At 43.5% G+C, this 25,363-nt stretch overlaps 1 protein-coding gene across 9 annotated transcripts in view; it reads right to left on the bottom strand.

Moving 5' to 3' along the window:
* The window catches only part of arvcfb (ARVCF delta catenin family member b), a 121,481-nt gene that overhangs the window by 67,130 nt on the left and 28,988 nt on the right, over window positions 1-25,363 (bottom strand). For 4 of the 9 annotated variants that reach the window (XM_047817934.1, XM_047817936.1, XM_047817938.1 and 1 more), the window contains 3 exons: window positions 22,184-22,268; window positions 1,428-1,508; window positions 892-1,089 (listed from right to left, as the gene is read on the bottom strand). The exons of 1 other annotated variant lie outside the window; for it this stretch is intronic. In XM_047817934.1, the coding sequence (XP_047673890.1) occupies window positions 892-1,071 (180 nt within the window). In that variant the 5' untranslated portion in view covers window positions 1,072-1,089; window positions 1,428-1,508; window positions 22,184-22,268. Of the gene's footprint in view, window positions 1-891; window positions 1,090-1,427; window positions 1,509-22,183; window positions 22,269-25,363 lie in introns of those variants that run through there. 4 more of the 9 variants (XM_047817942.1, XM_047817940.1, XM_047817939.1 and 1 more) reach the window with 1 other exon arrangement.

The following is a 25,363-nucleotide window of genomic DNA, read 5'->3' as shown; positions in this document are numbered from 1 at the left end:
TAATAAGTGAAGTGGGTGAAAGATTTCCACTCTCTGTGAGGTTCTACATCATCCAGACCAATCTGCATAGGCTAAGAAAATGAATGTCTTGTCAAAAGGGCTAATTTCCAAGCTGTCACATTAGAGACTCTGATGTAAATCATGGTTGGACTTTACGAGCAGGCGAGGATGCCAGGGCTGCAGAGGAAATGGAGATCATCAAAGAATTTTGCCGTGACACGGCCTCGGTATGCATCTCTGGAAAATAGATTGACACTCAATTTTCACTTTATTGGTTTTAAATTGGCGAGAGCACCACACACTTCTGCTACCCAGAGGAAACTGTAGCTGTTTAGTAGCACACACAAACATTGTGTGTGTGTGTGTGTGTGTGTATGTGTGTGTGTGTGTCCTCAGGGTTGGCGTAGTGACCAGTCGATGGAAGACGAGTGGAAGTTCGATGATGTGTGACATTTTGAAACATATGAGATCTGGACTTCATCAGAGACGAGAGACATGAACTAAGACAAAGGTGAAAAATAAATCATAAGATGAAATGAATAGGGTAGAGGTGAGGATTGGTAGAAGCAGTGGATTTGTGGATGTGAGGATTGGTAGAAGCAGTGGATTGGTGGATGTGAGGACCGGTAGAGGGAGTGGATTGGTGGATGTGAGGACTGGTAGAAGCAGTGGATTGGTGGATGTGAGGACTGGTAGAGGTAGTGGATTGGTGGATGTGAGGACTGGTAGAAGCAGTGGATTGGTGGATGTGAGGACTGGTAGAAGCAGTGGATTGGTGGATGTGAGGACTGGTAGAAGCAGTGGATTGGTGGATTTAAGGATTGAAGATGAGACTAAGAGATGAGGTGGCATTATGAGTGGCTTGTTTACTCTCTCGATCACCTTGGTTACCTGCATGACCACCTGTTGCCAGGGGAGGTGGTCGGCACGTGGCATGTTGGCACGCTCCAGCTGCAGTGAAACGTGGCGTCGCTCTTCCTCGAGCGCCCGAGTGAGCTGCTCGAACCTGGCCTCCTGCTCTTTCACCGAGGCCAGAATGCTGGCGGCCGAACGCGCCTCGTACTCCTCCATGACCGCTTGAACTTTGCGCTGCTCACATGGCAGGTCGGTTAAAGTGGGTGAAGAGTAAAGAGAACCGGGTTTTAAACACAAGAACCGAGACAACGTCAAGAAGTCATGCTGCGTGCATGCGCTGGGACAGAAACATAAGCATGAACTGATTCACGCTACACAAATGACTGCTGAGTTGTGTAATGAGGACAAATGGCCAAGTATGCAGGAAACAGCGACACACATAAACACACATCGCACAGGATCACTGCACTGTTCACACACACACACACACACACACTCAACAGTGGGAACACAATGAGCGTGACAATTACTCCTGAATCAGGGTGCGGAGAGCAGGGCGGAGTTATACACACCTACAGGTTAGTGGAGCAGGACAAGTTAGAGACAGGACATCCTCCACTACACACGGACACGGAGGAGAGACGTCCCACTGGCTAGAGGAGAGGAAGTGAAAGACAGAAGAAATGTTAGAGAGACACCACTCATCTTCATGGGTTTGAAGTCGGAGGAACAGAAACGATAAAATATGAAGAGCTTTCTAAAGGTCGAGATCTTTCACAAAGCTGTTCAGGGAAAAAGAGAGAAACCGAAGTCAGGGTCGAACGGAGGTGTAAAGGTGGAGGAGGCTAATGGATTAGATCCCTGCACTCCACACACACACACACACACACACACTATTCTCATCATGGATGTATTCCCTTTGAAGCAGCACACGGTCTTCTGGCTTTGATCATTTATTTATTTGGATCGTAGCTCAGGACACGATTCTCACAGTGCACGAGTGAGGCATCAACCGCGTCTCCTACACCGAGGAATCCACACGTCCCCTGCTGTTTACTCTTCCCCAAAGGGAGGGAAAGAACAGATTTCTCTATTACTCCAAGATAAATACCCAACACACACACACGCACACACACACACGTGAGAGACACTTAATGCAAACATGCACAGGGACAGAAAACAGAATGCAATCCCATGCAAGACATCATGCTGCCTTTTCATTTATTTATTTATTTATTTATTTATTTTGAAGTGGGTAAGAAAAAGAAAAAAAATGGAGGGATGGAAAGGTCTCATGACGATCAGGGTCTCAGAGGGGAATACAAGATAAGCCTTAACATTTTCTGCATTGGATCACATTCCCAACATCTTAAAAGTATTAAGTAATCCCAAGGAGCGTTAATCATGTCCTTAACATTATACCGTTCAAACATTACCTCAATAAGTTAAGTTATTAAGGTTTATTATATTTATACTTGGTTAAATTACATTAATAATCAGTTAAACTCATGTTTCTGCCAACTCATATATTTGCCAATTATTGTTCATTGTGTTTATTCTTGTTAGCATCGCTTTCAGTTTGTTAAGGTCACGACATAAACAGTGCGAGCTAGCAGAATTTTAATGTCACATATTTTAAAAACGTAGAGGAGCGAGCAGAGGGACGAACTGGACGTCACACACACCTACTACACTTATCTTTATTTTTGGAGTCTGGACGAGGCTTAAAATAGAGCAGCACACGCGAGTGGTGACTGATGGAATCCAGGCCAGTGGGCCGGCATTGGCAGCAAACTCAGCTGACAGCTAGACGAGACTTTTGACTGCTTTAGGTCCAACCTACATTCAGCCAGAAGCTTGTATTTAGTCGTGTGTACAAATCAGAGACTGCAGTCGGCTTTCTGAGAGTGCTGCAAAGGTTCTGCTCCCCCTGCTGGAGGACAAACTGGAGCCATTAGGCTACTACTGGCCGCTCTGTCTGCGTCTGTGCTACAAACAGAATGAATAAAGGTGAGACGGGAGACCCAGCAGGTGAGATATGAACAAAATCCAGGGAAATCTCCTGGACACTGTAAACTGTAAACACTGACATGTGGCCATTTTGTACAGAGAGCTGAAGGGGGCGAGTCATTTGTCGTTCCCTTGAGCCGCACGGTTCATACGCAGCGTGAGGAGGAAATAATCAGCATCTCTCTGTTACGCTTCAACTCAGCTCAATGACTCAAAAATAAGCTGCAGATGAAAAATGGCAAGCTGGGCAAAATCGATATGTCGTCCTGGCGGGAAAAAGAGAGATCATTAAGTCACAAAGCAGGAGGTTAGAGCAGGAGGTCAGCCACAAACCAGACGTGCCTGAGAGGTGGCAAAAGCGGGGGAGGGGCAGACCAGAGAGACCAGGAACACAAACCAATTAGAGTGTGGTCTCGTTTCATTACCCCTACCGCTCCCTTGTTCGCGCTGATTACCCCCTTCATCTCCCGTCTGAGGGAAGCTAAATCAATCGCCACCACACAGTCCACCTGAGTCTCCATCTGTGTCTCACTCCATCATGCTGACCTGGGGACAGTTTTAGAGAGTCACTCCTGACTAACCCCAGAGCAACTGACCTGACTGACCTCAGATCAGTACAACACATAGTAGGGCTGCAAAGCTAGCTTAAAGCCCTGAGTACACCTGCCACTCCCAAACACACCAACACACATCAACATACGTGCTCGCATGCACACACACACACACGCACACGCACACACACACAAAACCCACTGGAGGCCGAATCACAACTATTAAGAGACATTAGTACACTTTGTGTGAGGAGAGATTAAACATGCTGTGCTGTAGGTCACAGCTCTTACTGCTGAATGGCACTCTGGGAGATTTTCCATAATTTAATACACTCTGTTTCGGGCACCCGGGAGCACTTAAGAGGTCAACAGATTTTGTCACAAACTCTTGAGAAGGATGAAAACGGCACATTTTACTGAATTAAACATATGAGAAAGAGAGAAGTGTCTCGGTGCTGGGGGTTGAACTGTCAGGGGGTTGGGCTTGGTCAGTCAGTCAGAAAGTGGTGATAAATTAAACCGATCATTTTAGGAAAGATTATGGATGTGTGAAATCTAAAATATTAATTTGCATGTGGATGAAATGCTACTTTAATAACTGCTCTCTATCCCTGTGATGCTCCCAACACTGTGCTTCACCTCTGACAACAGGTTTAGGTTTGTGATTTTTTTTTTTGCTTACTTCCTCCAACACAATAAATAAATAAATAAAATAACCCTAACATTTTTCGTCATCTATCCACAGAATGAACGCTGTGTCCTGAGGAATGTGATTTGTGATTGACTGCAAAACAGCATCATCATCCTGTGTAGTGTTTCGGTGACATCATCATCTCACCTGTTTGCACCCTGTAGCGTTTGCCATAGTTACAGCAGTTTGTGCCATTGTGAAATGCATTATGAGTAAAAGGCAGACAGAATCTAATATCTTCTACACAAAATCTGCTTCTGCTGTAGGTGACAAGAGTATGTGTTTTTAAAGTCTTCGCTTTGGGGAGTTTTGCTTAGCTGTGACAGAAACAATAACACATAGCAGCTAGCGCCGATGCTAGCGTGAGAGTGTGGGTACAAACATGAAGTGGGCTAATACCAAAGTCTGGCTTTGATCATCACACAGTCGAGATAAACACACTCACACTCCAAACACACCAAGCACCCGAGAGACACCTGATAAAGGAATAAAACTAGTCAAATTGCCTGTAAACTCTCAGCGCGCACACACACACACACACACACACACACACACACACACACACACACACACACACACACACACAAAAAACCTCACCCCCACCCTTAAGGATCTCAGCCCCGATTTAGGATTCAAAGCCGTTTCTTTTTAAAGAACATTAAAGAGGAAGTAAAGCCGGGAGAAGGAGAAGTGCAAGATGAGGCTGAGCAAGCTTAAAGGAAAAAGAACGAAGCCAAACGCTGATAAGCCTCAGAACTCAAAAAGAGAGAGAGACAGAAAGAGAGAGGGGCCATTGTTTACCACTCAGCTTTTCTTCCCCTCACTTTGCCTTTGAAGCTCGAGCTCTTAGCTCTTAGACAGTAGTTGTCACATGTGTTGGTGTATACACGCGTGCGCGCGCGCGCACACACACACACACACACACACACACACACACACACACACACACACACACACACACTTCAAGGTTCCTCAAAGAGCACTGGATTCACATAAACATGAAAGAGAGCTGGTGCACTCTCGAAACGTTCGACTCCTCCACACACACAGTGCATCTTCCTCGTGCAGGAGTTTCTCCTGGTGTTCTTCGAGTCAGAGCAGTTGAGGAGCTGCAGCAACTCGTGGCCTCAGCTGCCTTAAAAGAGTTTGTGTTTTGCGGCTTCTCGACACGCTTGGAGGAGCTCTGTAAGGAGCTGAGGAGTGGAGTCTGAGTGTTCTTACTCGTTTCCTCGCTGACTGTCTGATCTGCTCTGAATCCTGAAGAAGAGCGAGATCCACAGCGTGTTTAATCCTGACGAGCGTCTGAGAGCCAGATGTGAGGAAGACGGAGAACAGAACTTATTCACTCCTGTTAATGTCAGTCAGGACGCACCATGGGCTGCTTTGAGGCCAGAAATTAAACGTGAAGAGTGACAGCAGGGAGAAAGTGCACGCACACACGCCCGCCCGCCCACACACACACACACACACACACACACACACCTCCTTCAGGCCAGGGCTGATGTGGGAAAGTTTCTCACAGTGCTGCTGTATCTTGGATGATGTCCAACCCTAACCCTAACCCTGGATCACTGACACACTTCAATCACTTGACTAAGACGAGCAGCATTAGATACAACACCTTAACCCCCAACCCCATCTCTGTCTCTCTCTCTCTGTATTTCACTGTAGCATTTCTTCTGGTTTTATTTCTTCATCTTTTTTCTTTTCTTTTATATTCCATCTGTTATTATTATTTCCACCTTACTCTAAATATTCAAGCCTTTATTTTTCTTTGTTCTCGTTTCTTCGGTCTGTATTCACTTTTGTAATCTCTTTCTATTTCAATGTAAAGCTCATACTCGTTTTCTTCTGTAAATGTATTTTTGACTTTATATATTCATTCTTTCTTTAATTAGTTCTTGTTATCTTTTTGTATAACCTTTTACATTTCCGCAGCTTTTTTTTTAATACTTTATTCTGGTTCTATTCATCATGTACAGTATATATTACTCTATTTTTAAGGCCGTTTTTTAATTTACTCTCATTCTAATTTTACTTTCACATATTCTTTATTTTTCTGTCTGATTTCCACTAATTATTTATACTCTTATTTGTCCGTTTCAAACTATTTGGTATGTTTTCTCCTTGCTGCTCATATTACACTTCTTCCTGAATCTAATGATCTCTCATTGTCTTTCTAATTTCTATTATTTCTACAAATAAAAAATTCTTCTTTCAGTAGTAATTAGTTGACTGAAAAGGCTAAGGCATCAGCATTTGGAAAGTTTAGAAGTTTAGTTTAGAGCGTTAGTAGGTTTTGTGTGTGTGTGAGAGAGAGTTGGAGCTCAGCTTCTCCACCTGTACGAGATTCTAAACCCTGATGTGTTCCAGCAGCTCCACCTCTCTGAGCACACTGTAATCTGCTAAATAAATAAAAGTGGGAGGCTCGCGATCGAGGCGCAGCACAGATTTATGTTCAATAATAAGGGTAATGGAGCAATTGTAGGAAATGCTGTCAGGGCCGCAGCTTGATAGATTGCTCTCGGTGGTAATGGAGAGGCATTTATCTCACAGAGAGAGAGAGAGAGAGAGAGAGAGAGAGATAAAGGGGTGGAGGTTTGTACAGTCAGGGTGGCGAGGACAATATTAGATGAATAACGATGGTGAGTAGGATGCATGCTAATCCCCACAGTTACTCTGTATGTGTGTGTGTGCGTGTGTATGTGTGTGTGTAAGGGAAGGTGATTCTCCTCGGTGTCTGATTGGCATACTCTGCTGAAGACCGCTCGTCCCTAATGATACTAATGATCCCTCATTAGCGAGCGCTAACTTTCACAAATCCTTCAAGAAGCCCAGACTGAAGTGCGACAGTGCGTCGAGATCATCACAGCCTCCGACTGTCCCAGCAAATCTCCTCCGGCATTTCTCTCAACAATCTATGCTAGTCCTGACATTTCTAACACCAAGACAACACACAAACACGTCTGCACTTGTTTCTACATCTAGACATCTAATATAGCAAATCATGTCTGTTAAAGATATTCACTAATTTATCCAGAAACCTTTTGCTGAAGTAACATGTGTGTTTTACCGAAGCTCAGCATCACTGATCCTTAATTAAAGACAAAGATTACACCACTATGAGGCGGGAAGGACGTCTCTTCACCCTGGCCAACGCTTCCAGATACTGAATCAGAGATCGATCACACTCGTCTTTCTGTTTAACCTACATTTGTCTAAAAATTTCCATTTTAAAAAGTCACTCTGAGCGGTGGAAATCTCTCCTTTAATGATGTTCATTTAAAGTCCAGAGGGGTGGAGCTGGACCTCATCCACCTCCTCCTAGATCCCTTATTCGTTCTAGAATAACATGGAAACAGCAAGCACTTATCCGCTCTTACTAATCTCCACCCCCCTAGACTACTGCTTTACTTCGGCAGGTACTTATTTCCAGGGATTTCAGAACAGCGTAACAGATATTGCGTCATCGGTAGGCGTGGCCTATTTGACAATCTAACCCTATCCCTAACTGTAGTTTTTGGTTGTCTATTTGTTTTCTAAAATAAATCTACCTGTATGACTGTTTTGTCCTTCGTAATATGCTGTTTTTTTTTGGTTTTTTTTGAAAGAGTGTTTTTTTACAAGACCTCCGGAAACACGCCCACTTTATTTCGTGGTAACGAAACCTCTGGAATTTAGTGAAAGCCGCTTTACTTCCCCCACTGGGAGGACCTTTATCAGGCCTGACTCCACCCCAGACAGGTTGCTCAGATTCCTAAAGTTCAGGACATTTCAGCTCTCCACACCCTGCATGTCAGTTCTTCAAAGCTCCTGAAAGACGTCAGAGACACACCTGTGACACCTCCTCGCTGCAGCTACCAGACATCTAAAATAAGCAAGCGCCGTCCGTTTGAAGGTTTCACTCTGCCACCACCGAGTGCGTCCACTCCAGAATGACCTTTCACTTCCTCACGCTCTTTCCCTCGGCTCCAAAAACAGAACTCCAACTTAGTTTAAAACAGAAAGTGTCATAGAAGGTTGTTAGCAGAGTTTCACTCGGCTCGTGTGAGTGTGTGTGTGTCCTGTTTCATCACCGCATGACCTCTGAGCTTCAGTAATGAGAGTTCTCAGCAGAAAGAAGCCTAGGCCGAGTCTGGAGCGTCGATGTTTTAATCAGAACAGAAAGTCGGCCGATGAAACAGAAAATCAGATGCGACTGACAGCCAGAGTTTAATAAAGAATCACAGCAAGAAGACATCAAGCAGGACATGAATATCTGAGGTTTGGGTGCCTATGTGTCCACATACAGACCGAACACAACCAGAGCAGAGCTTCCAGGTTTCACTCTGCAGCCTACAGGTGATGTAATGGCTGTGAGAATCCTCACTTCCAAAGAAAGGAAAAAGAACCCAAAAAAAAACAGCATTTCTTCAGAAAACTCTTCTCGAATCATCTTAGATTAAAAGTATTCACCAAACATTAAGTGTTAGAACTCAACACTCTGACAGATCATCAGCCTGTCAGATCCTTGTGTTCTCTGACTACATAGAAGCAAAGACAGCCACCATTTCCATTTATAACTGTCAGAGCTCAACATGCATACACAAGGGGGAAAAAAAAACAAATCTTTTTGCTGTTCATTCGTCTGTTCTTTATCCCAGGAACACTGTGTACAAAGCGAGGAGACGGTTGAGAAAACGCTGAACAGACATGGAGCCAACGTGAACATACACAAAGCCTGTGAGTCTCTGTCAAAGCTCTACCACCAGATCTGCTGAAAATCCTCCTGGGTGCTTCGGTTTAATCCAAACAAAATATAATGAGGTATAGAAACAGAGGAACTGGACCTTTAGCTACACTCACACGTGTGTGTTCAGCGCCACACTAACAGTCGTATAGAAATGATACCCTGTGTCTATTTCTATTTCCTGTGGTGGAGTTGATGGTGTGTTGGTTACGATGTGCACTGTGTAAAGTCTAGCACAATGTAGTGAGCATCATACAGAATATTAGATCAGCACTTTTTTTTTTTTACACAGCTTCCACAGATTCATCATCTGTTTCCTCTGACAGTTCTAAAGTGCTGAAACTGGAGACTCCATCCATCGTGGTGTGTGGTAGGTGTGTGTGTGTGTGTGTGTGTGTGCACACGCATGGTGTCACAGCAAATAAAACCCAAGCTGACACGTGGGAATTGAGCGATTTCTGATCTGATTCTTATGTTCTGATTCATAGCGTGGACATGACATGACTGGCGATCCAGGCTTTTTCATCTAGCTATACACACACACAAAAAAAGCAAATCATTGCAGGACACACACACTGATGTGTATTAATGCCTGCCTTTTGGACATTCTTAATGAAAAACGTCTGCTTTATCAAACACTGCTGTAAAGACGGACTCAGTGCAATAATGATGTCCTTCATTCAGAACCGAGCCTCGAAACAGACTTTAATAAAATCTATTTTATCATACAGGAGCACCGAGACCTACTGAATACTCATTCACAGCCAGTCTTATATATGAATTGTCATCAGTCTGAAACAAAGTGAGACTCCATCGGCTCAGGGAAAGTCGCCTTGGCCGTAAAATTCCCATAAAAACCGAGCATCAATAAAAGAGTGATTAATGTGGTGCTGGCAATCAACGTGAAAGCAGCAGGAACACTAGAAGAACAAAAGCTCATTATAATAAATTCAGGTTATTCTGTGTGTTTGTGACACCGGAGAACGTCACACTCAAACTGCAGCCTTAAAAGTGTGGCTCACTTCTCAACAGAAACTTGTTAGAAATTGTCTAGCGGGAAGAAAAACGGAGCTATAAACCCTGCGAGACGGTCAGATGTGTTATTTATGATTTAAACTCTGATTTGTCTGGACATTAGCATTCAGCACAGAGATTGACATGTTTTTCCCCCTCATTCTAATTTTCTTACTTTGGCAGTTAATTTCAGCAATCAGAGCCATTTGACATCTCCACCTTCACAAAGCTCACACAACGTGACAGGACCATTTATCACGTTTAGAACAACCTCCGATGAGTCGGAATGTGTTCTATATTGTTTATATGCAGAAAAAACCCACCATGTTCCTCCCATCATCAGAGATCCTCAATCACGGCCTAAGGATATAGAGCAGATATAGAGTGTTCAGGGTGGGAGGGGCTATACTTACTCTGTCCAATCACTGTGTCTGTGAGCTTGTGTATGTGGAAGAGGGCAGACAGCGTTCTCCTCCTCCTCCACCTCCTATTCCCTTTTTTACAGAGGATGTTTGGAAGGTTTTAGATGTGACAGCATATTTCTAAACTTTAGAGCTGCCCAGCATGTGGCAGACGAAGAGTTTTCGGTGTGTGTGTGTGGAATTTTAAACATCCAGAGATTATAGAGAATAACAGCTTGAAAAATCGGTGGTGTAATTTTGCCTGAAATGCCCATGGCTGAGAGATGGAGCTTTAATAAGTCTCTTCTTCTTAAAAGGAGAAGGAGATAAAAGGCATCTAAATGAGACACAGGTAACTAACTGCTTTTCTCTGACTATTAAATCTCGCTCCAGTGAGATGTCCTGAAGTATTTATAACCATGACCAGGCAGAGGCCCAGCGCAGGTGGTAATAGTTTGAGGCATACGTTTGGAGGAATCCAACAGTGTGGAGTTGTGTGTCGTCTCCTCACCCTGTTGTGGGTTACAGCACGTCCTGTTGCGTTTTATCTTTACTAGAAGTGGTGCTGCGTGCTTCAGGAACAACACTGCAGTGAGTCGAGCACACTGAGCTCTTAAAGTTCATCAACAAGCTAATGGAGAGGAACGAAATGAGCGTCTCACGCAACCCCACGCAGCTCACGCATCACCCCCAGCATTATATACAACCCTTTACTGGACTTCCCATAGAAAATCTTCTGGAGAAAGTTGGACGTGAACGTGAGGATGAGGAGCACGTCCACTCTGTGTTCTTCATGATAAGCTTCAGATAATTCATGTAACGTGTAACACAATTGAAGTACAGCTCAGGAAACACGTGAAGAAGAACACGACGTGAGAGCGCTATCTCCTGCTGTGGGTTTGCTCTATCACTTACAAGAAACACAGTGGACGACACAGATGCAGGACAAACCTCCAAGCAGCAACGGAAGAAGGAAACCACACACACACACACAGACACACACACACACACACACACACACACACACACAGACAGAAAAACCTTCACAGTAATTTATGAAGTCGTATACATTGTCTTCCTGTATTGTCTCTCTGTTTCTCTCTCATTTGTACACTTGTACACACAAACACACACACACACACACACAGACACACACACAGTCTCTTTGTCTCTATCACACAGTCAAGCCGTGCCTGGACTTCTGAGTGTCTCAAACACTGTGACTAGTGCACACTTTGTACTAAATAACTAAATGATACAGTCATTCAACTCTCTCTGTCTCTCTCTGTCTCTCTCTCTCTGTATATGAACATCGGTGATTAGGGCACATGCAGATCAGAGTATTTGGTTCCGGGTTACTAAACCTCATGTCGGCTACCAGTGGCAGATGAGGGATTGTGTCATTATGAGATAACGGTGTGCTGCTGTGTGGTGGATGACGGAGAGCAGCTTTAAAGGAGGACACGAGGAAGATGATTGAGAAGGAAAATGTCATTGCTTCTCACCTCTCTTTCACCACGAGAAGTCCTTAAAATACCAGAAGTGCAGCTGACATTTTACAGATCCTTTTCTTTTTGTGGCAGGAGTCCATTAGTTCTCAGTAGCACACACAGAAACCTACAACCTTGGATAAATCTATGAAAGAGTGTGAGGACACTGGGATGATAGGAAGAAAGTCTGTTTATTAATGAACACGATGAAGGCCACACTGATTTAATCAGAAGTTCTGCCAGCATCTTTGCACTGACCTTCACTGCTGCCTGCTGCGCCACTCTCTGACTAATTGGCCGAGGAAATAAGTTAAACGACGAAAAATAAAGCTTTCCAAGTCCGCTGGCTTGGTTAGATTTGTCTGACAAACGATGACTCATGAGTGTGCGGCGCGTTATATGGGAACACCGGTTAGTGGCTGTATAATTAACCGCCGCCCGGAGAATGGAAAGGAAGCAGCAAGGAAGATGACAAAGCTGAAAACACTAAAATAAATCTGCTGTCTGTGTTTGTGTCCCCTTCCAGGTGCAGTAGATGCAGTGTCATCTCTCAGAGCTGAGGAACACACCTCAGATACACAGTGTGAGCCTGCTGGTGGAGATTCATTACACTCCCTAATTACACCTGCAAAATAAACACACTGTACCCCTGCAGAGATAAAACACCTTCACCTCAGTAAACCACACACACACACACACACACACACACACACATACACACACACTAAAGCAGACACTTTAGCCATCTTTGGAGCTCTGTTTCTGCTTCAAAGCTCATTAACTTCGTCGTTTATCGTATTCCCTCGCCGTCACGCTTCGTTTTATTTATTCAGTCGACATTTCTGAGAGAATTCAGACATTGATTTCTGCAGTACATTTAGTTTAACGTCTTTAAACATCTGTTTGTAGCATTTCCTTTGAAGAATTTGGTTTAATAACACACACTGTTTAAGACTCAGAGATAAAAACGAGACTTTTTTAGCCATAATATTTAACAACACGTTATTAACAGACGCCGATCACATTGTGTTGAAAATAAATACCAAAAAACTGCCACTTTGTTATAATTGAGCATTACAGACAGATGGCTGTGACATCCAAAGTGCTAAAATGACAAACTCTTTACTGCAGGAAAGTTACCTATTTAAATAAATCCTCTGATTCAAGCTGAAGTACATTTCTAATTCTTTGCGCAGGTTAAAGTAGAACATTTTATGAAAGAATGATTCTCCCAGTTTTACTACCTGATGCTATCACCAAGGAGCCAAGGAATGTGTGGGAAGTCTTTTCTAAAGCTTTAACATAATCTTTAACAACTTTATTACTAGTCTCTTACATGCTACTAGCTGACCTGCTGTGATAAACCCTGCATGTGCAGAACCAGAATTAAAAAGTCATTATAGTTTAGAAGTTCCCACTTCCTGCTGAAGTTCTCTCCTCTCGCTCTCCTGACTGGGTGGTCCACGAGGAGGGTCCCAGGATCACCACCCCGGGCTGTAGACACGGGCCAATGGAGTGGGAAATTACTGACACACACACACACACACACACACACACACACACACACACACACACACACACACACACACACACACACACACACACACACACACACACACACACACTTATTTAAACCAGTCACATTAAAGACTGCAGAGAAACATGAGTGCAGGTGCATCCTTATTAAACAACTCCAAACAGGTCTCTATGTACAACTCTCTCTGTCTCTCTCGGTGTCTCACACTTTCTCTCACTCTTGGTCTCTCTGTCTCTTTGTCTCTCTCTCTCTCTCTCGCTCTCTCTCCCTCCAAGTGTATGTGTGTGTCACTATTTCACTCACTCTCTGTCTGTCGGTCTCTCTCTCTCGCTGTCTGTCTGTCGGTCTCTCGCTGTCTGTCTGTCGGTCTCTCTCTCTCTCTCTCTCTCTCTCTCTCAGTCTGTCGGTCGCTCCCTCTCTCAGTCTGTCGGTCGCTCCCTCTCTCAGTCTGTCGGTCGCTCCCTCTCTCAGTCTGTCGGTCGCTCCCTCTCTCAGTCTGTCGGTCGCTCCCTCTCTCTCTGTCTGTCGGTCTCTCCCTCTCTCTCTGTCTGTCGGTCTCTCCCTCTCTCTCTGTCTGTCGGTCTCTCCCTCTCTCTCTGTCTGTCGGTCTCTCTCTCTCTCTCTCTCAGTCTGTCGGTCTCTCTCTCTCTCTCAGTCTGTCGGTCTCTCCCTCTCTCAGTCTGTCGGTCTCTCCCTCTCTCAGTCTGTCGGTCTCTCCCTCTCTCAGTCTGTCGGTCTCTCCCTCTCTCAGTCTGTCGGTCTCTCCCTCTCTCAGTCTGTCGGTCTCTCCCTCTCTCAGTCTGTCGGTCTCTCCCTCTCTCGGTCTGTCGGTCTCTCCCTCTCTCAGTCTGTCGGTCTCTCCCTCTCTCGGTCTCTCCCTCTCTCAGTCTGTCAGTCTCTCCCTCTCTCAGACTGTCGGTCTCTCTCTGCCTGTCTCTTTGTCTCTCAGTCAGAAGTAAAACCTCTGGGCAGTAGAGTTGTAGAAGGACTTGGTGCAACAGTGCACTGATCTCCATAACAACAGTCAGTATTACTGTTTTTCATGAAAAGCCACAGAACAGTTCAAACAAAAGTGAAGCTTCCTCCACTTTGAGAGTGACCTGCATAAACACATTCAGGATTTTATTAAATCAGAAGGCGCAGAAAAGCAAGTGGACTGGATAAGAGGCACACTGTATTCAAGCTCAGACAGAAGAAAGTGTACAACATCCATTAAGGTTCAGAGACAAAAAAAGCAAATGTTGCACACACTGCATAAGTTATGAATCACAGCCCATTTCCTAGAATCACAGACTAGGATCAGTTGCGTCGTGTGTGTCAGATGTTACTGCAGTACATCAGGGACAGCGAGCTGCTCTGGAGTATAAGACACAGCCCTATATTCTGAAATGAGGAATTGTACAGTATACTGAGAGCCTTAAACACAGTTTAGACACCTTACTAACTGCTGTTCTCAATCCTGCAGTCACAGGAATTAACAGTGGAACGTTAGCAACAAACTGAAAACACAATATAGAACTCGGATTTTTGCCATTTGTCAACCTACAAAGTGAGGAAAAAAATAAATCCCTGGTGCCCCTGTGTTTGCCTTTTGTTAGCAACAAGCTCCTCAAAAGCATGAAATGTGTAGGTAGTGTTCCAGATATTTGTGTGTGTGTGTATGTGTATTTTTCTGTCAGAAGACCTCGTTTGAAGGGCAGAGGTGCTGCTGTGTTAACGGCTGATGCACGATCATGTTGATATGACGTCACTTGGTGAACTCGAGAGATGTGACTTTTTCTCTGGTTCTTTCTTAGTCAGAGGTCAGAAATTCCCAGTTATGGGTTTCATTCAAACACAGATCAAAATCATATTCATGTATTAATTGTACTATTTATATTGTCTTGCGGTTTGAAAGTCCTAAATAATGCACAAAGTATAATGAGCATCAGGTCCTTCAGCACAGTAGTCCTTCAGACTACAAGCAGGAGTCCTGCTGCTCACTCTCAGACTCTCTTTCTTTGTTCCGTCCCTGTCTCTCGCTCTCTCTAACTCTCTTTGTCACGGCAGTATGTACATAGCTCAGCTCTGGGTTCAGCTGGTGCTGCTGCTGTGCTGGGAGGCCAGTGAGAGGTTTGTGCTCACATTCCTGCAGCGTGAGCGTTTTCTGCTTGATGTGGCTGGAATGTGCTTGTCCCGAGGGAGCTCTGCTCGACTGCTGAGGCTCGTTTCCCCGTGTGAAGAGAGGCGGTGAAATGATTTGGGAAGCTATTAAAAGAAGGCCCGCTCAAGAGGCTAAAGGTCTCGGCATCTCCCTTATCTACGCAACAGACAGACAGAAGAATTAACACCCAGTACTTCTGTGTAGCTGCTCAGACTGAGGAAGAACTCGCTTGCACTTGCATGCAGACACGGACTTGGCCTCAACACAGGATCCTGACAGAAATGAAACAGGTTGCTCATTTTACGTTGAACAGTAATCTGAAGAGTCTATTTTTTAGGAGATGAAACAGAGATGCTACAGTTATAATGAAACAATGAAATGTGACACAAAACAGATTCCTGGTTGGCTGCACTGCTCGGGTTACGTGCAGGAGCAGCGAGGAGGAGCTCTTTACCCACACCAGGCACTACACAACCAGTGGGCAAATAATTCGCTGTAATTTGAAGCTTCTTCTGGAAATATTATAATTATCTAATCAGCTCGAGTGTAAATGCAATTCTATTTTTGTTGCGTTCCCAAAGGAGCCCAGGCGCTAATTAGCGCATTAGCATACCAATGCCAACATGAAACGCCGTGTGCTTGGATTCAAGTGGGCCTCCATGGAAGCGGAAGGTAACAAATGATTCCAACAAGCTTGCTTTAAACCGCTTCTTTTCCCTCTGGTTTAGGGCTGGCAGAAACAACGTGTTGTTCAGCAAAATTAGTGGGAAATTAGCGTAAATGATGACGAACCAAAAAATCAGCAGTACTTGGAGTCCAAGGACTTGAGTGTGTGACTAATAAATAACTGTGAGCGCTATGAAGAGTGAGGACATTTTGCACAGCAAATAAAACACAGAGGATATTTAAAACGACGTTTCCTCTGTAAACGTCTAACAGCGATGTGAGGCGAGAGCAGACGGGTAACAGAGCACATGCTGGCGGAGTTTAAATAAGGAAGCTACTCATGCTGGACCAGGCTAGTCAAGGATGATACTGGCTGCAGGTGTACGAGAGCTCAATGGTGCTCAAACCATGCAGAAGTGAAAGCTACTGAGTTCACAGGGGAATGAGAACTACTAGTTTTGTGTGGGGGCAAAAAGATCAAATGCAAAAATAAGATCAAATGTAACTGAGAACATGGTCTTCCACATGCACCATGCAAGTGAGGGTCATTTACATTCAAGTCATTGCTAGCAAATAAGCTGATAAGCTGATATCAATCTGATGCTAAACATCACAATCTGTAATCACATCAACCTAAAGAGCTAAATAATCAGAATTATTCATGATGATAAGAAAGCAGCTAATAAGCAACAATTTCAGCACAGCTAGCTAGCGTGACGGTGTTGATGTGGGTGAAGGACAAGATTCTTTTTTTACGGTGTTGACTCTTGGGTTCAGTCAGTTTTCTGATTCATTCAGCAGTGCAGAGGTGGAGACCTACAACACTCCTGTCCTCTAGCTAAACTCCATGGGTCACTTTCACACACAGGTGTGTTGATGAGATTTGAGGGCATTTTATCAGAACAGGCGCAGGGTCCCAAGCCTGCCGCTGGCTTCTGATACAGTTTGATTGCCAAAAAAATGCTGAGCGAGATACGGCGCGTTTGCTCTGTGAGGCATGAAGGACAAAAATGGCGTCTGGTGCAGATTGGACAGGAGATCCTGGGATTAGTCACACTCCACCTCTCTCTCCTTCTCCATAAGTGTGAGAAATCAGACTCTGTCGCCTGCATTGACAAGGTCACAGTAAACAACATGTCACAACTGGACTGGGAATCTAGTGTCAATTTACTGAGCTTCCGAGTTGCACAAAAGCTGTGGAAGGTGGAAATAAAGGTTTCTGTGACAGGGAGGTAGGAAGAAACTGGTCTACTGTATGCTGTCTCACACTAATGACCCTGCTCCTGATCAAACATCTTACACATCAAACTTAACACTAGCAGAAAATGCTAGAGAGCTGAGAGAACAGATCAAGACAACATGCTAGAGGAGTGAAAACAAGCAGCTAAAGCTAAAGCATCCCAATATAGTAAATGGTGTAGTGATGCAGTGTGCTACCTCAGGTTGTTTATGTTTTTTAAAAAAAAGCTTTGAGATCCACCTCAATCATCAGGAAGTGTGAGGATTATGTCAGGAATTAGAGCTGGTATGAAACAGCAGTGTGTTTTATTACTCCAGCTTCCTGAACCCGAAAACTGAAGTCTCCTGGATCAGATTAAAACCTTTGATGTTCTATACACAAGAACATTGAGCAGTTCGGTCTTTGTGCTCTTTAACCACGGAGTCGTGAGTCTCTTCACGTCCTCCACTCGATGCACTGCATTACAGTGAAAGACATAAACGGCAAAAACCAGCGGTATCGACTCGTCTGGAAATCTCCATGGAGACAAAAGTATTATTGCTGATTGCATCATGGTGATGGCAGCAGACTGATCTTTTCCCCAGACTCGGCTGGTTTTTATCACGCCGTGATGGTCGGGAATGAATCCGAACAAAGCCGCAGAGGATGGCAGCTCATCGCCCTCTCGTTTCAGGAGACCTCTGCTGCAAGTTTAACAGCAAACTCACAGCTAGAACACTGAGCATCGGTAAACCTTTGACTCGTAATTTTATTTCCAAGCCTACAGCTGAACAGCGATATTGTTCAAGAATAAGGGAGTTTTAGGGTCATCAGTAGAGACAAAAACAATCAGCCACACAGTCACAGTGGAGCTGCTGGAGTCGAGCACAGCAGACATGCCACACAGCCAGATCATATACACAGCCTCAGAAATGATCTCAGAACACACTGAAAACTTTTAACAGCGTAGAATATTTTTGCATAATTAAATAGCTTTTTTAAATGCTTAGTTTAGTAAGCACTTGCCCTATCCTAGTCTTGTCTTCGTTCATTTAAAGGTGGGGTGCACTTGTTTGAGAAATGCTTCAGAAAACTGAGTCTGGCCGAAAAACAAAAACATGTAGCCAATTAGCAGAAAGGGCAAGAAGCAGAACCCGTGTTAATATAGATACAGCTTTCCAGTGCTGGAGAGAACTGAACGTCTTCCACATGAAATGGAGCTAAACATTTCACGGTACAACACACAGTACTACAAAAACACATTTGACCTGTATTACCATAGTATTACTCATTGAGTTCATTTATTGATAAAAAAATATCCCCTCAGCCAGCTGCCCCAGCAGGTTCCGCCATAATAGTTGCCTGGGTTACGTATGTATATGTGGGGCGGAGCTATCAAAACGGGTGACACCCATTTGGGTTAGAAGTGTGTTTGTTTTGTTGATTTCAAATGTCAACATTGGCTTTCAAACAACGTGCACCCCACCTTTAATGCTTGTGGTATTCACAGGCTCCAGCCTAAGGGGTGTGTTTTAATCCCTACGAGCTAGTTGAGCTTCACTGATTGCTTGGATTCAGTTTTCCGCAAGTAGAGGGAGAGAGAGAGAGAGAGAGAGAGAGAGAGAGAGAGAGAGAGAGAGAGAGAGAGGGAGAGAGGGAGGGAGAGAGAGAGAGAGAGAGAGAGAGAGAGAGAGATTTTTAATTCTTACCTTTAGTGAACATGTCCATCATCTTCAGTAACTAGAAGAGTTCATTAACAGTTAAAGTAGTTATAGTTCCCTGACCAAAAGGAAGCAAGCTCAGACCCCAGCAGCCCTGTAAAAGTTGTCTAACTGCAAGGAGGAATAAAAGATTCAGAGTTTTATACCGTCCATAAATAATTCAGAACAACAAAGCAGCCGGTTTCTGAGCCGAGCTGCGTCCTAAATAAGGGACGCCTGGCTTCGGCGCGTATCATCCTAATGAAAGTCATCTATAAATATATTCTCATACATAAAACATCTTTAAAGAAAGTGAAGCTCGGAGTGGACGAGCACTTCAGTCTGTGCTCATCTCGCTTTCTTCTAAATCAAACCAATTATGCAGATGAAGTTTACGCTTTAAAGGCTGTTCATAACACCTTACAGAATATGAACCGTAATAACGACAAAATCCAAAAACAAGGCAGTATGGAAATCAGTCAGGTTTCTAGCAACATAAAGGAGCTAAATATGATGAACTATGAATGGATTAAAGCACTAAAGCTCTAAAAACTACAGATTGATCCTTTAATGTGCTCAGCACATCTAGTCCGGAGATAAACACACACATCCTGACTGATTATGAAAGACATGTTAAGTGTAATTAAAGGCCCTCTCACGCCATCTCACAGCATCTCAGTCCCCAGACTGCTCTCAGACAAAGTGCTTGACGGGAACTGCAGGGGTGACGAGCATACATGGTGCTGTGAGATTGGGTTGTGTAACCCAGTGCTGCACCCAGCGGCTCAGACGATGGCAGGTCTCTCACGGCAGCTGACGTACCTGAACGCTTGTGCTTGTGTGTAGCGTGACTTATTTAATTGAGTGAATGAAGCATTCATCTTGCACCTTGACGCGCTCTAGAGAGTCCATTAGTGCAAAACACATCCCACTCTTTCAATGTAGAACTCTATTGTCTAGGAAAAAGTCTTCACAGTACCACATTAGACAAGACGGTGATTTGGCCTTGCACTGTTTTTGAAGCTTAAAAAGAATCAAGAACTTTAACTGCAGTCCAGTAACAAAAGATTCAGCTGGATTTCTTTCTGTGACTCAAAAGCCTAAGGGTACTTTGGGGTCTGGCTCGCAACACAACTATAACAGAATCACACAACCTACAGAACCATACACACAAACTTTAAATTAAGTGAAAAACGAATCATAAAAAAAAAACAGATCAGATCGAGATCAGATCAGACAAGCAGAACAGATCGGCAGGTGTGAAAGCACACTGTGATCGCCACAGAACATATGTATAATGAAAACAGGGGAATTGAGCTCTAATTATGAGATATGAGACGTAATATTGATGTAATATTTCTCACAAATATTTGGTGGTATGCAAGTAATATTTCTAAGAACTTGAATGGTCTGCTGACTTAGCTTTAATACTGACAGATGAATGATGTAGGATGTTTATTAGATAGATAAAATAGAAGCAAAATCAGAACCCAAATTGAGCAGCGTTCCGGTAATCGACTGCGGCCTGCCGAGGAAGGCAAGGCTGGCGTGATCACTGCTACGATGCTGAAGTCCATAAGAGCGCATATTGATTTCTTCAAGCTGCTGCCTTTTTCTCATCACACAGCTAATCTGATAGAGACACTTAAGATGGTGTTATAGATAAACAATTAGTATGGACTTGTTTTTCTTTCAAAACAAGCCATAACAATGAAGAAATCAATTGATTGCTCTAGTACTAATGATAATTTCGTATTCATTGTAGCGATTCAGTAAGTGGCGCCCGGCTCTGTCTTTTATATCTCTTTGTCGTCTAATGGCCTGAACTGCTAATGGTTCTGACGCTGGCAAAACCTGCTGTTACAGAATGAAATGAACGAGAGGACAAATGATTGGTCAAGGCATTTGCTTTGCTTCTAATCGTGATGCCTCTTGCCTGGCGAACACCGACAGCTTTAACACACATAACAGTCTCCTAAGCAGCCGCGAGGGCCTCTTAAGCACAAATAGAGCTCTGAATCAGCAGCCAATGAAATTATAGACATAATAAAGAGAGCTGCAGATCCCACATTTTAATGGTGTTTACCATGCTCTCATTGACTTCCTGTCACAACTTAAATGTGTTTAATGCCAACGCACAAGAAAAGGAAAGGCTTCGGTATGGAATATGGTACATGGTTATTGCCTTTTTGGTGCAACAATAACATCCGTGAACATAATTGAAATAGAAGATATTTGAAACATTTTCTCTTTGTTATAACACGGCGCTGCTGAATTCTCCATTCTGATTGGTCAGGCGCTTCAACAGCTTTGAGAATAATGCGCGTGTTTATTGTATATTATCGGTTCTGTAGTAACAGCTCACGTGGATGTACAAAAGAAATAAAACACTCTAGGATGTACTGTTACTGGAAAGCTTCATGGTGGTAACAATAACTGCTTCACCACACCTGCATGACTGAGTGAGTGAACACAGTCAAAAAAGTGATTTGACTCTGAATTGACTCACCTGCATCAAGTCTAGTGTAAAGTGATTTTGTTTGCAGATGCAAGTTGCTAAAGATCTAAATCAATTGGACAGAGGAGCAGCACTGCAGAACTCCCATGTGTTTTTGAATATTTCATGCTGAACATGATACGCAAAATGTGTTATTTACATAATTACTGAATCACTGAGTCTTTTTTCCAGTGCCAGTTTATGACCAATTTACTTTACTTTATTTATTTGCCGTTTTACTCTGACTGGTCAGAAGGTACGGATTCATTTTCTGTGAGAATAATTCATGCGTTTGTTCCAACACACTCCTGTAATTCTATAGTAGCAGCTCCTGCTGTCGAAAAAGAGGAATAAAACAGTACAGTCATGGTGCTCCTGAAAAAGAATCACTTCGACGTGGAAAAAATTAACATGACCGCTAAGAGAGTTTTATTCCTTACATAATACACATATAATAATACACATATAAAACGCTTGCCATTTTCCTATCAGGAAGTAATATCTTTTAGTGGAACGCTCTGCACTACTACACTGATATTAATTAAATCCTTCAGACCTCCAGAGACTCACCTGAGGAACTTAACTTAATGAAACTGGAACTTAATGAAAGTACGGACTTAAATATCGAGGAAGAACGGAAAGAAAAGAGCATTCGACCAGAACAGATACATTCCACTCACCTCGGTCTGAAGAGAAACGCCCATAAAAACACTCAGATCCTCATTAGCCCCATCTGCACAGAGCCTCTGATCGAACACGACACACCTAGAGTGCGCACACACACAGACAAACAAGAGAAGGTCAGTCAGGTCACATCGGGCATCTCAAGGGAAAGATCAGCTTTTGTCTTTCCTGTGCTAATGAAATCGTCACAGAGTTTTGTGGGGTCAGAGCTCTAGCTCACCTCAATTAATCCAACATGCTTCTCTCACACACACACACGCATGCACACGGATGTTGCTCTGCCTTCAGGATTCAGGATTGAGTCATCACTACCCTCGTAACGCTTAAGCTTTATAGCTTTATAAACAAACTCAAACAATATTCGTCAAACAACGTAGAGAAACTTTCAGGGGGAAAAAAAACATGTCAGACAGAACCCAGAGTTTGTCAGAGAACATTTCTAATTAGACATCATGAAGATGCAGGTCTGAAAGCATCAATCAGGGTTTTGGAGGAAAAAAAAGCCTTAAGTGTAACTCTTAACATGATGCTTCCACCACCATGCTTCACTCAGAATGTAACATCTGACAGAGTGTAGCATAATGTAAAAAACCTACAAGCACTGACTAAACCCTACACACACTTTGGAGCACAGCAGGTGAGTGAAAGTGAGCCTGAGGCTTCAGTATGTGTTGGTTAGTTCTGGGGGGAGATGTGTTGCAAAAGCTGGAACAGGATTAATGTCTTCAAATCACAGGATTTAATTTAGTCTTTGTTACTTTAGCGGAGACACTTCACAGCTAAACTTCCATGGAGGCTGCGCTGAGCACATGGAGGAGGAGTGATAACTTGCATGCCCTCTCACTCGTTTGTAAACATATGCCCAGTAGAAACACGTGTTGACCGTCTGTAGTACCATGTAACTGAGACCTACGAGACGCTGCTAGTTGTGAGACATGAGGCAGTTGGGCTACTGTATGAAAAGACCAGGGGCTGTGATGGAGCTGTGGAATTAACACTCGCTCATTTATTATTAGCACTGAGCTACAGAAGAGTGGGCTGTGTTAATGCAGACCTGCTTTATTCTCCTGGGGAAGTTTTACATGCTGACTGACTCATGACTCATTAATGAATTAGGTCCAACAGGAGGCCAAGCTTCAGTGTGAATGCAGGCATTAAAGCTCTGAAAAGATTCCTCTCGCTACAGCCAGCATGGCAGGAGCTCACAAACATTCGCTTCTGCTTGCAATTTTTCTTCAACTTTGCTTTTTGTAAGACATTGAGAAATATACCCACATAATATATCCACGTAGCTGAATGCAAAAGCATGCGTACAGTTAAGAAACAAGACCAAATTAATGGCATCATGCTGTTTATACTGAAACTATATTTCAAACTAATCTGAGCTTATTTCTTCATTTCCAGATAAATTAAAAAATAAATATGTTTACTCATAAACCAGCAGGCAAATCTTTTGCACACAACAGTACAGTGATGTTCCACACAATAACAAATAGGACAATTACCACTGCCAAAACGAGGGGATTAGTCAGAGGCTAGGAAGCCGGGAGGTGACTGTAATTGGATGTGGTAGCTCAGTGGTTAAGGTGTTGGGCTACTGATCGGAAGGTCATGGGTTTGAACCCCAGGTCCACCAAGCTGCCGCTGCTGGGCCCCAGAGCAAGGCCCTTAACCTTCAGTCGTTCAGTTGTAAGTCACTCTGGATAAGGGTGTCTGCTAAATGCCATAAATGTAAATGTAAAATGTAATTGTGATGCTACCAGCACCACGTTTCACTTTCACCAACACGACTGGTGGCTGAATATTTATGTAAGCCACTGTAAATGTCTGAACAAAACCTTTCCATTGAAAATTGAAATAAATAAAAAAATTAAAAATTAAATAAACTGAGTCATATTTTTCTTTTTCAGCCAGGATGTACAAGACATGCAACTCAAGAGTACAGTGATGTTTCACACAATAATGAGGTGGCATTAAAAATGGGCCAAAATACTAAGATCCCTGATACTGGTTTTAAGATAAGAAAAATGTAACAATTCCTACCATTTTGTGAACACATCAACACACAATACCAAACCCTCCCTTAATTCTCACCTCTTCCTTATAATAATGAAGGTCTAGCATGCGACAGAGCGCTGAATACAGACATTAAAGCTCTTCAGCACTGGGAGATTTCTGCTTTTTTGAAGCCACACTGGGCTCCAGAGGGAGTGCTGAAAGCTAACAGTCAGCAGCGACTCCCTCGTTGCACAATCTGTGCAGCACATAGAGCAGTGAGCTGATGGATTTCACACCCTGCTGCAATAGTGGAGCAATCCGGTGTAATTTGGGTTGTGTTAAAGGTTTCCCAGTTCTGCGCTGGCTGGGTCGGCTGGCGTTAAAATATCACGTCTGAAGGATCATTCAGGAAGCCGTGTTTAAAAGTCTGGAAAGTGTAGAGTGGAAAACACAGGCTGGGTTATATAACAAAACAATAAACACATGGATACCAGAACACCACCAGACTCTTCTTATTAAGTCTTTCACTTAAAGGTGCTGGATAATCTTGAATGATTCACACTTTAATTTCAGCAGCGAATGTAATGATCAGATCTTGGGGAATCTATAAGTATTTGCATAAGGCATTTCCCCACTACATCCTTTTCCACAGTATGGAGCATTAAACCCCAGTGTTGCAAATGGACCTGAGAGAAGCATGGTGGCGGTGGCACACAGCTGTTCACCTGCTCACTTGTCCTGCTGGATGGCTTCCTTGTTTACATTTCATTACATTTACAGCATTTGGCAGAAGCCCTTATCCAGAGCGACTTACATTATTTCATATTTATACAACTGAGCAATTGATGGTTAAGGGCCTTGCACAGGGACCCAACAGAGGCATCTTAGTGGGATCGAACTAACAACCATCTGATTGGTAGCCCAAGACCTTAACCACTAGGCTACCACACGCCCCTTCTTCATTTCTCATGAAGAATCGCTGAAGTGTTTTTTTGCCTCGACAGACAAATAATTAAAGAGGAAACTGCAGATGCTTACAGACAGATCATCTTCCTGTAGAGGCCCAAGCACTGGACCTGAGGAAGTGTTCTACTGCATATCTTATGTAGAGGCTCCACTGGGAAAGCATCAGATCTCTGTGCACTAAACATGGAGCAGACTGAAGGATTTCACCTGCT

Source organism: Tachysurus fulvidraco, chromosome 9 (genome assembly GCF_022655615.1).
Source record: "Tachysurus fulvidraco isolate hzauxx_2018 chromosome 9, HZAU_PFXX_2.0, whole genome shotgun sequence".
Lineage (NCBI taxonomy): Eukaryota > Metazoa > Chordata > Actinopteri > Siluriformes > Bagridae > Tachysurus > Tachysurus fulvidraco.
The sequence above is the reverse complement of the archived record's forward strand: the minus strand, read 5'-3'. Positions and strand labels throughout refer to the sequence as shown.